Source organism: Centruroides vittatus, unplaced genomic scaffold (genome assembly GCF_030686945.1).
Source record: "Centruroides vittatus isolate TY-2023 unplaced genomic scaffold, ASM3068694v2 contig_134, whole genome shotgun sequence".
Lineage (NCBI taxonomy): Eukaryota > Metazoa > Arthropoda > Arachnida > Scorpiones > Buthidae > Centruroides > Centruroides vittatus.
The window spans coordinates 162156-173522 of record NW_027120852.1 but is presented as its reverse complement, the minus strand read 5'-3'; the positions used below and the strand labels follow the sequence as shown (position 1 = coordinate 173522).

Sequence of the window (11367 nt, the reverse complement as noted above, 5' to 3'; positions counted from 1 at the left end):
TTTTATAACTGTATAATAATGAAGTTATATTTCATTATTTATTGAGAAGAAAGCTTCATTTAAATCTTGAATAAGTGCCAAAATCATCGTTTGAAATATATTCTTACTTACATTCCTCATTTCAGATTTCATTACCGTTAACGTAGAAATGCACTTTTTTCTATAAAAAAAAAAAAAAAAAAAAATACAAATATTTGAGATAAATATAATTTATAATTATAAAAGGAGATAAGTAGATATAACTCTAAAACACTACAATAATAAATTAAAAATAAATTCATATTTTAAATGACATATATTTTTTTTAATTTTCCGTTTCTTCTAATATTTCGATTTTGCTGCCAAATCGATTTAAAGTGTGCGTCATACTTTCACCAAAAGAGAAAATTCTCTTCAAAATGCACGTTTAATATGACAGCTGCAATGCTGTATTTTTGGACGTTTTCCCCTCTCGTTTGCTCCTTGTTGATGTTTCTTTCCAACTTGTTTTCATATTTCTTCTTTGAAATCTGCTACAAAATTTAAATCGATCGTATAAAATACATTTAAAATTATGAAAATAACGAGAAAAATATTGTAAATTCAAAAAAATCTGGCGATAATTATCAACAAAAGATTTAGAATCAACGAATAAACTTTTATTTTAAACATGCATATTTAAACGGTAGTACAAAAAATATAAATATTCTGCATGAAACGAAATATGATACATCTATATTTCGAGAAATATTTATTTAAAGGGTAGAGCATACACTAAATATCATGCTATCGTGTAGTTTTGCCAAAATATGCTTAAAATAATCTTAATTAAACTAAACAAATATCATTTATACAATGTAAACATCTAAAGAAAATATGTTCAGTTGGTAAAATCCGAGAAATAAATAAATTGAATATATTTAAATGTTATAATCGAATGAACTCGCTAAACAGTTCGGGCGATTTTTATATGGGATGGAATTGGTAAGAGAAGTCTGAAATGGTATTACATTCTTGTCCAACATCCGTAAGATATATTTGATTTGTCAATACATTTTGAAAGTCTATATTTTCTGTAAAATAAACATAAATTAGTCGAAAATAGATACAAAGTTTCTAAATTTAAGTAAATTACCTATTTGTGGCCACTGGTAATCTAAGTTTGATGAACAGTAACTTTGATCGAACACATCTGTATATGGTATAGCTTCTACGTGAACCTTCTCTTCCTGCTGACCGTAAAGTATACCTTTTGTTCTTTTAATTGGTGAATCTTGGTGGTCAAAATGTAACAAATTACGCTTATTACTGATCGCATCCAGGTGGATATCATTAGATACTTCACTGAACGTAGTTTTGTAATTGTAAAATGAATCTGGATTATGAGATTTCCTTCTACGTTTTCTTTCTTTCTAAATAAATATTTAAAAATTTTATTTCGTTTTAATTAATTATAATATAGTAAAATAAATTCCAAGATACTCACGTGCGTATTATGCGCAAATATTTGGTTATTCGTAGTAAAATCTATTGGAACTATTTTCCATAAATGACCTCCTCTATCGGACTTTTCGCCTTTCTCGAAATGTGGATTTATAGATAAGTTGTATCGAATAGATTTCTAAATATAAATTATTTTATGATATCATTACAAAAATTATAAAGTTTTTTAGAATTTTAGCTCGTGTACTTACTTTCCATCTGCCGTCAGAATTACGATAAAAAGGAAAGTGTTCCCTATGTTAAGAATTAATTAATATTTAATCAAATAGAAAGATTATATATAGATAAATAATAAGATTAGTTTGTTATTTACGTTTGAATTTACATAATAGTGTTTTATTATAGCAATTCTTCTAGCCTACCATTTTTGTCGAGATAGAATGACGAAATCCATCTACATCTTAAAAACAATAGGATTTGTATCGACTTATTTTTAAAAACATTTAGAAACTGCAAGACTAACAAGTAGCAATATGAATTCAACAGAGAATAAATGCTGCCACTTTGTACAAATCGATTTCTTCTCGTTTTTAAAATATACTTTCATAATGTTTGTGATATATTTTGCTATCTCTTGCGGCTCGCCGTTTCAGAATCGGCACAAAACAGTAAAATTTGAGTGATTTTATGGCAAGGTGAAAGAGTGTTTAAACTACGTAAATTTAATTCGAAAAAGTTAGTCAATTAAATATTCTTTTTGTGGTTCTATATATCTTTACTTTTGTAAACATTTTCTAGACTTCTATAGCTATAAAATGCTTTCAAAACAAACCATGTAAGAAAATTTTAATAAAGTGTTACTGTAAAAAGAAAAGAATATTGTTAGTCGTTGTTATGGAGATATTGACGGGTGATCTCAACTAAATAAAGGTGGAGTCAAAAGCCAAGTGATTGAGTTAATAACACGCTCTTGTGTTTAACAATTCGAAGAATATTGTTGGTAATATAATGTATTAGTGTTTATTAATTTAAAGATACAAAAGTGTTTTATCTTATTACCAGGAGACATAAAATTTATAAAAGTAAGATCTGTATTAAAAGATTAATACTGGTGTTATTTATGAATATAGAAAATTCTGTAATTTTAAAATAGTTGGTATGATTATTCAGATAGAAAGAAAATCAGAATAAATTTAACAGCGATTGATTGATATTTCGATTTTGCAAATAATAATAATGCAAATGTTAATTAAAGAACATATGTTGTTACTAATGTACAATTTCTAATAAAATATCTTAATTTCTGTGTTAAATTTTACTCTAATATCAATTCGTCAAAGGATAGCAATTACTTCTTGTTCCGAGGGTAAGACAAAAATTACAAATTTAAATTGCTTAATAAATTTATAAGTTACAATTTTGTAATTTTTAAATTGTCAAAATTGTTTCTGTATATTTTTAATTATTTAAAGAATTTAACATAAATATATTATTTTCCGTAAACCATCCTTCAAACTAACACTAATACATTTTGACTATCAAAGAAAGTTTCTTGGAAATTATCTGATAATTAACAGTTTTGTGACTAAATACGTATAATTTAAATTCGGCGAACTGACCCTGGACATCCGCCCATTACAAATATTAAATTTCAAGGAAAAATAGAAAGCCTTTTTATTATTGCCTTATAAAGTTCAAACTTCAATTTAGTTATTTTGAAAAAAATTAATGATTTTAATCCTTACTTCCTCAGCAGATTTACCAACAATAGTACACAAACACCTAATTACTTGCTGAGCTTGCTTATATCTTTATTTTCAAACGTTTTCAACCTAGTTATTAAAGGTCATCCTCAGGAAAAATTTATTCCATTTTCACATTCGAATATATAGCCTTCGAATGCTCGTGATATTACAACGTTTCGAAATTTTCAAAAATTTTAACGGTTTAAATAATAACAAATTAAACCAACTACAAACACATTAAAAACATTACTAATTAACAAACATAAAATAAATAAATAAATAAATAAATATTGTATCAAAAGTAGATTAAACCAGTTAAAGCTGCCATGTCCTTTCTACGGGTTTTTAAATCCCATTTCTTTTTCTATTACGTATTTCCATGCTGTTGGAAGATTATTTGCGTCTTTTGCATTTAAACATTTGTTTTCCACCTTACTCTTATATATTTCTACTTTCTCCATCCCTAATGCAATCGTCGGGGAATGGACTGCCTTTACTATTCTCGCTTCATCCCATTTTACGTTCGCTCCTTCCTCTTGTCCCATGATCGCCAAAATGGTGTTATTGTGCCCTTTTTTTACATCATATTTGTGTTCTTTTATACGTGTTGCCAAATTACGTCTAGTTACTCCAATATATTCTTTTGTTACCGCTAATTGCTCGTTCTCAAATGGAATCTTATAAACCCCCGCCTTATCCTGCATTCTCATTGCGTCCTTATCATTTCTAAGTAATCTGTATATGCTTGGTGCTCTTTTATAAATCATTTTTGTGCCTTTATATCTACATAACTCTTCTATCACCCCTTCCATTTTTCTGTCGTACGTGAACTTGCTGATCCGATCCTCTCTATTAAATCCTCTGTGTCTATGCTGTTTGTAACTCTTAAGTAACCCTTCTATTATGTTTGCTTTATAACCTAACTGCTTTGCCACTTTTTTAATTCTGTCAATCTCCTTAATTTGATCTCGTACATCTGTGCAGTATACGTACGCCCTTTTAATAAGCGCTTTAAACGCTGCCATCTTATATTTGAACGGATCATTAGACCACGCCGGTATATATAGAAGCGCAAGCGTGGGTTTTAAATATACTAAAGTTTGTATACCTCCCCTTTTAAACTTTATATTTATGTCCAGAAAATGGAGTTGCGTACGGCTTTTTTTGTTCCATTTTTAGCTTTAACCCATGCGGATTGTCATTCATAGCAATTAAAAAATCTCCAATCTTTCGTTCATCCTTCCAAATTATCAATACGTCATCCACATATCTCTTGTACATTACAATGTACTCCTCAAATGATCTTAGGATATCTTTTTCTAGTTGACGTACTACCAACTCGCATAGGAGTCCCGACATGGGACTTCCCATCGGGACACCTTTCTTTTGCTTGTATGTCACCCCACCAAATCCAAAAAACGATTGATAGCACATCAAATCCGCAAGTCCATTTAAGTCCTCAACATGCGCCGCCAACCCTGGATTATGCTCTATCAAAAATTCAGTAAGGGCATTGAAGCATGATGTTAGATTCACGGACGGGTACATGCTTTCATAATCCATTACCGTCCCCACCTCATCGTTCATTAAAGCCAAATCCTGCAAGTCCTTTACTACCTTATTCGGATCATTCGCTACATACATATTTTCCACCATCTCCTCATATATGTACTTTTTTAATCTCTTCTCCAGTATAAAGGTTGGTGCATTGCATTTTTCAACTACCGGCCGAATCTCCTTGCCCTCCTTATGTGTTTTCGCGAACGCAAATATTCGTGGCATTCGGGGGTTAGGATTATGCGATCTTTTTAAGAATGGCAGGTACGTTGAGAGTGGTGTTCTTTCAAGCCGCTTAACCTTGTTGTTCGTTGCCGTTACAATCTTTTCATCCACAATATTACATTCCGTCTTCCTAATATAATCCTTGATGGCTTCATTATACCTTTCTCTTTTCATAATTACCATTTGTTTAGTCTTATCCGCTTTTGTTAACACTAGCTGCTCTCTTGCCATCCATTCCTTTGTAAACTTCACATTTAATCTTTCTTTTCCCTTCATTTTTAGTTCCTCTTTCTTTTTTCTAAATGCCATTTTCCATCTGAAATAATCTCTTTCAACCTCGTTAAGGCCGGCCATCCCTCTTTCCAGCTCAGCTATTGCAGTTTCCCATTCGCTTTTGTCGCCAGGAACATAATTGGGCCCATTCTTTAAAGAATACCATACAGAAGAATTTACTACAGCATTTTACCACTTTCTAATTCGGCTAAAATCATTAACAATAATACACAAACACCTAATTACTTGCTGAGCTTGCTTATATCTTTATTTTCAAACGTTTTCAACCTAGTTATTATAGGTCATCCTCAGGAAAAATTAGGTGTTTGTGTATTATTGTTGGTAAATCTGCTGAGGAAGTAAGGATTGTTTCAATGGCGGCACCGGCCAACATGTATAAGTTATACAGAAAGGTTGCGTTGAAACTAGTTAAAACTGGCTGCAAATTGAGGTTCCTTAAAGAATGTGCGGATAACAAGGTATTTCCGATGTCCATACACAGAATTAGAGTACCGTTAGAATGCGACACGTTAAGGAAGAGGTTTCAAGAGGCATGTTTACGTAGGTCAATCAGACTTACGAAGAACAAAAAATATGGAATTTTAAATGAGTTCATTGATTTGGAAAACACAATATACCAAAGAAATCCAGAATGGTTAAACGAGATCAACGGTAGAACAGTAAAGCTTACGGAAAGGGTTAAAAATACCTTGGAAAGGAAGTATTGCAGAAAGATGACATGGATTATAAAGAAACAGGCTCCCAAAGGGCAAAAACGAGATATAAAGCCATACATTCTATGGGACCAGATTGAGGTGCCAAAAGAGGTAGAGAAGGTGTTAATACGGAAAATAAATGAAACGTAACTATTAAATTCTAAATGAAACACAATATTATAAATGTAAAATTTATAAGATTACAAGTATAGGCCTATAAGCGATAATTCCATAGAAAATATGCTTTTACAGAACACTTTTAAACTTTGTATCTTTAAATATTATCACAAAGTTTAAAAAGTTACATAGATACAGGATGTTCCGCTAAGTGGTGAAAATATTTTGCAACGTTTCTAGAGACGTAGGGGATCCAAAATTGTTTTATAAACACAGTCTTTCAAACGTATTGTTTCAGCTCGAGAAAGGGTAGCTCTGATTTAAGATGCTCTCTGCCGTAGTGCTAAGTGTCAATCTCAATGCCTTTCATTTTTCTGTGCTTTACCAAAAAATGCAAGCGAACCTTACATTTTTCAAAAACGTAGGGTTTCCCTTAAGACTTAAACCTTCTTCAGCTCTAGAAGGGAATAAAGTTGGGATTATGTTCTCCCTTCCAGAGCTGTAACAATACGTTTGAAAGGCTTTATAGGGCATTTTTGGATCTCTTATACCTCTAAAACACTGTAAAAATTGCGGAATTGCGTATCTGCTTATTATGGCCGTATTCATAACCTAGGATCAATAGTTAGAGTAAGAAGTTAAACAATAACGGTTCACGCACTAAAAATAAAATGAACAGTATTTGGCTAACTTCTAACTTTTGTTCCTTGGTCATGAATATGACCGTTAGTGTGTCAGAATTAGTATGTTTGTCTGCCAGAAGGCTCTGCATAACTGTAAAACCGTAAATATGCTAAACAATATAATTCCAAGAAAGGTCGTCTCCGTAATTTTTGTAATTTTCGATGGACTACTGATGGTGTGCAACGACGAAAGGAAAAGGCAACGACAAAGGTTTTATCTTTGTGAAAGCTCTGTATTTTTACATTTATTAAATGTTAAATAACGTCGACCACAATTTTATTTTATTTTGCTATTTAAAAAAAAATCTAGTTTCAAATATTTTTTTATACATACAGTATACAGTGCATATATACATACACGTCTATCGAAAATCCATGAAACATGCTGATAAGTAGCTTTGTGTTTTTAACAAAGAAAAGATTTTTTTGTTAAAAAATCAAAGCTACTTATCTGCATAACTTCATAAAATTTAAACGAGATCCAACCAATTACAATTCTTTTTGTATCATCTTAAACAATCAATGGGACAATGGGATTTTTAAAAATATTTTATGTAAATTATATTCTAAAGAAACATCAGTTTAAATGTAAAGTCGCAAAGCCTGATTCTATATATCTCTTCAACATTTCTATCTACACTTCACTAGAAAAGGAGGGAGTATATGAAAATCTTAATTTGAGAAGACAGGACAATCCCAGAATTGCTTTTTAATTAGTGTGTGAAAGATAAATCTTCAAAGTGAATTAAATTTGATAGGGAAATCTTACATTCGATTATACACTTATCTATTGAAATTAAGTTTTCAAATAATTCAATAATTGCGATCAAATTCTACATTGTGGAACGAAGGAGACTATTTTCAATCCAATGTGTTGCTGTTATCGGGACGATTGTCTGCCAACTCACGCATATTTTGTCGCTAACGGGGTAAACTTGTGAGTTGTTCGACTACCACCGCATAGGTATGAAATATATCCAGTTTAAACTTGAATTTTACATAATTCTATAAGTATTTAGGGAAAAAAGTTAATTAAAATAAATAATGAACATGCACTCTAAAATAAAATGGTTATACGAGTATTTTTTTAATATCTTACAGACTGGATTTCACTGTGCCACATGACCCACTGCTATGCAAAGAATGAAGATCTATTTCAAGTTATAAAACAGAAGCTGATTAAAAACAAAATTCTTAATATAATTTATACAAATTGGGCATCAACCATATTTTTTGATATTAAATAAATGATGTAAATAATAGATCCATTCTTCAAATTTGTTAATTTTAAATTGAATGATTTCTAAAATTTTTACTGAAGTTCGATTAAGAAATAGGTATATGTTCTATAACAGGAGTTGGTCATACTCGTGACCGTCTCTTTATATAGAACAAAGATGAACTTAACTCGAAAAATGTCCAAACTGACGGGTATTTCGACAATATTTAGTGAATGTAGTTACAAAATCGGCTCCCTGGATTGAAGAACCGAACAAAATTAATCTAGAACAACCTCGAGGCATTTTTGTTGACCACATTTGAGAACCCCTGATTTAATAGTATTGCTATCTATTTTTATGAATTTTGCATAATAAAGAAATATTTGTATAATAGGTATTTATTTCTTTATTAAAGCAAGTGTTTCATAAAATTCGAATAGAAAAACACCGAAATGGACTATCAAGAAATTGCTATTTAACTAATCAAGACAATTTAATAACTTCCAAAATTATTTTTTTGGATTTATGTAATTATTTATGTAATTTAAATGAAGTTTTATAAAATTATATCAAACCACTACTTAATCAGTTTAAAATTTGCTATTTTAAACTAATGAAAATAAGTAAATTCTTTAAGAACAAAGCAATTTCTTTATGTTAAATCCTTTTCTTTATTTTCTAGTAAAATTAATAAATCTGTACCTTTGTTAATATTAGTATTTGTTGGAATTAATGAGGGAAAGAATCGAATGCATTCCGAGAATCGAGTTCTGGACAAGACGCAACGATGTAAATTGTGAAACCAATAGGAATACGATAACACAGTGCTACCAATTTGCCTTGTACGGAGTATTTAGTAACTAACTTGACCGACTATTCGAAAATAAATTGATTAACACCATAAAGTAATATATGATTAACACGTTGATAAATATGTATTGAGACTTTTGTATTCATTATTTTCACAGAAACAATAATGCAAATATGGAAAGTTTTTAATGGAAATGAAACTCGATTTTTACGTAATTAAATTTCTTATTTTTTATTAAATTTATAAAAACACTTACCCAATCCATTGATAAATTTCCGAAACGGTTAATTGCGATCTTTCTTTAAGGGCTAATTCAATTAATTCCTTGTAAGTATATGGCGGTTTCTCGGGTTTTACTGTCAAACACAAATATTCCTCGGTTGTTGAATGATAATCTAAAAATTTATTTTTAAATAAAAACTGAAGATCTGTTTAATTAATCTGCGAAAGTATATACAAGTTCATATACCTCTGTAAATAATCTTGTCAATAGTTTATTTACAGACGTATACTTTTATGATAATAGTTTTAGACTATGACAGATCAAGGCAAACGTGAGCTGGCAAGTCCCTTTTATGTAAATTTATCTTCAAATTGAATAGATGTTGGCATCGTATTTTACGAAATAGAAATATAAACTGCTTTTTCAGCTAGCCAAAAGTTTTATTTTAAGAAATAAACATTTCCCGCCTGTTTTAGTTCAACTTCAGTTTTTAAATAAGACGTTCGAAAAATGCATGTTGTTTTTCAAACATTTTATTTAAAAGCCAAAGAGGTCTTAGGACAGGTCGAAAACGTCTGTTTCTCGGCACTAAAGCTACATTACGAAGCAGTTCATACTTATATATGTAAGTTTATATTATGTTAAGCCCACATCACATGATATTTAATAAGGTGTTAGTCTATCACTGCGGGAAACTAGAATTGAAGGTCAGGTCCACAACTCTCATTGTCGACCTGATCCTGACAGAACGGAGAGTTAAAAACCTAATAGCAAATTCTAATCGATAAGCACGTATGTCAGAAGCACCTGTCCTTAGGTACTGTACTTCTGACGTACTGTAAATACTCCGCTTTTAGGGCTTTTGCGTAAGACTTAAGTAAAATCTTAGGCAAAAGCCTAGATTGCCTATGGCTAAAGTTGCCATTGGTTTTAAGCCTACTTACGATCTCGACTTTTTTCATAACTGTGGTCGTGGTAGATGGTTTTTTTTTCGTTAAACAACGTTCCGACTTGTAGGTTTAATAACCAAGCCAGGTTTTCTTTGGTAAGAGTCAATTCACAGTCGTTGCCATCGTCTTTAAAATTTCTTTTTGTATCTTCGTCGCTCGAATCGGAAAGAAATCCGAACCCGAAATAATTGTCTAAATCCAGGTCCTTCAGAAGTGAATTACTCACAGATTTTGCATTATTTTTACTCTTCGTAAGTTTTAGTTTCTTCTCCGAACAACACTCTTCGAATAAACGACGTTTCACCATCTTTTTACCGCATTTTACAGAGTTCATTTTTTAGAAAAGCAGACGATTTTCGAAATTCTAGTCTCGTGCGCTTACGTCAGAATGTCGCCACGGCATTATTAATATATTAATTACAGCTAATTGTTCTTGATTTTTGCCATATTTTAATTATTATAAGTAAAATAGAATTTTTATCTCGCGTTTTTTGAAAAATAACGATAAGAGATTTGCTCCAATAAGAAAGTTCAAAAGCAGACGATTCGTGAGCTACGTTAGAACGTCGTCGTGGCTTTATTATTTTACAATATATTAAAACGAATTATTAACAATTTTTCGTTGCGTATTAATTATTATACGTAAAAAATATATAAAAGTTTTAAAATTAAATATATAAATTTATATAAATATAGAAACGACCTAGTCTGAATTTTAATAATCAAACGATAAGAACGGATTTATTGGGCTAGAACGTGGCTACTTAATTTTATACGTATTACGTAATTTGGATTAAAGATAAGCAGCTGTGCAGCCATCTTGTGTTAAGTTTAATCCGTCATTAAGATTAGAATAATTCGGGCACGGTTGTTTATTTATATATACGGTACATACCGTGCTAAAGTCTTAAGTGGACTCTGTAGAGAGCCTTCACCAATCGCGTGGCAAATACCTATATGATTAGGCCTAAATCTCGTAAATTAATGAGTACAGTAGACCCCCGCTTTACGACCGTTCGCTTTATTACTAATATGAATTTTTAATAATGATACACGAAATACCTTATTGAAAGGCTTCATCCCACGAGATGGTAATTTAGGGCGTTGCTCTTTTAAATTTATTTAATAAGGAAAACAGCTTCATATGTTAAAACTTAAAGGCCACGAGTCTAAATCAGGCATTGTATGATATTTTGAAGCTTGCGTAACTAGTTTTAATAGAAAAAATTAAAAAAAAAATTATGGCATATTGATTCATTCGAGACAAATAAATGTCATTATCGAAACGAAAAAGTGAGATTTGATCCAAATGCGAATCCATCTTGAATCAAGACAACGATTATAGGAGACCCTCACTTTACGACCGTTCGATTTATAACCGCCGCTTTAACAAGTATAAATTTCTCATCGTAATGATATAAACTG

General features: G+C 30.8%; 1 protein-coding gene across 2 annotated transcripts; it reads right to left on the bottom strand.

Annotated features, from left to right (window-relative positions):
• Positions 1-605: 605 nt before the first annotated feature.
• Positions 606-10312, bottom strand: LOC136990732 (forkhead box protein J3-like). Of its 2 annotated transcripts, none has more exons than XM_067289160.1 (6): positions 9937-10312; positions 9026-9125; positions 1674-1716; positions 1466-1600; positions 1115-1391; positions 606-1052 (listed from the first exon to the last, which is right to left on the bottom strand). In XM_067289160.1, the coding sequence occupies exons 1-6, from the start codon at positions 10274-10276 to the stop codon at positions 946-948; spliced, it is 1002 nt and encodes a 333-aa protein (XP_067145261.1). In that variant the 5' UTR covers positions 10277-10312; the 3' UTR covers positions 606-945. The 2 variants fall into 2 exon arrangements, with proteins under 2 accessions (XP_067145261.1, XP_067145259.1); XM_067289158.1 differs by having other exon boundaries at positions 607-1052; positions 9026-9164.
• Between the last annotated feature and the right edge of the window lie 1055 nt (positions 10313-11367).

What these genes read in the sequence shown, in the direction of transcription:
- LOC136990732 (XM_067289158.1), bottom strand. Translation starts at nt 10,276, where the DNA reads ATGAACTCTGTAAAATGCGGTAAAAAGATGGTGAAACGTCGTTTATTC. An exon ending in TTATGAAAAAAGTCGAGATC is followed by an intron (nt 9,165 to 9,936) that starts GTAAGTAGGCTT and finishes ATAAATTTTTAG; the next exon opens with ATTATCATTCAACAACCGAG. An exon ending in TATTTGCGCATAATACGCAC is followed by an intron (nt 1,392 to 1,465) that starts GTGAGTATCTTG and finishes ATATTTATTTAG; the next exon opens with AAAGAAAGAAAACGTAGAAG.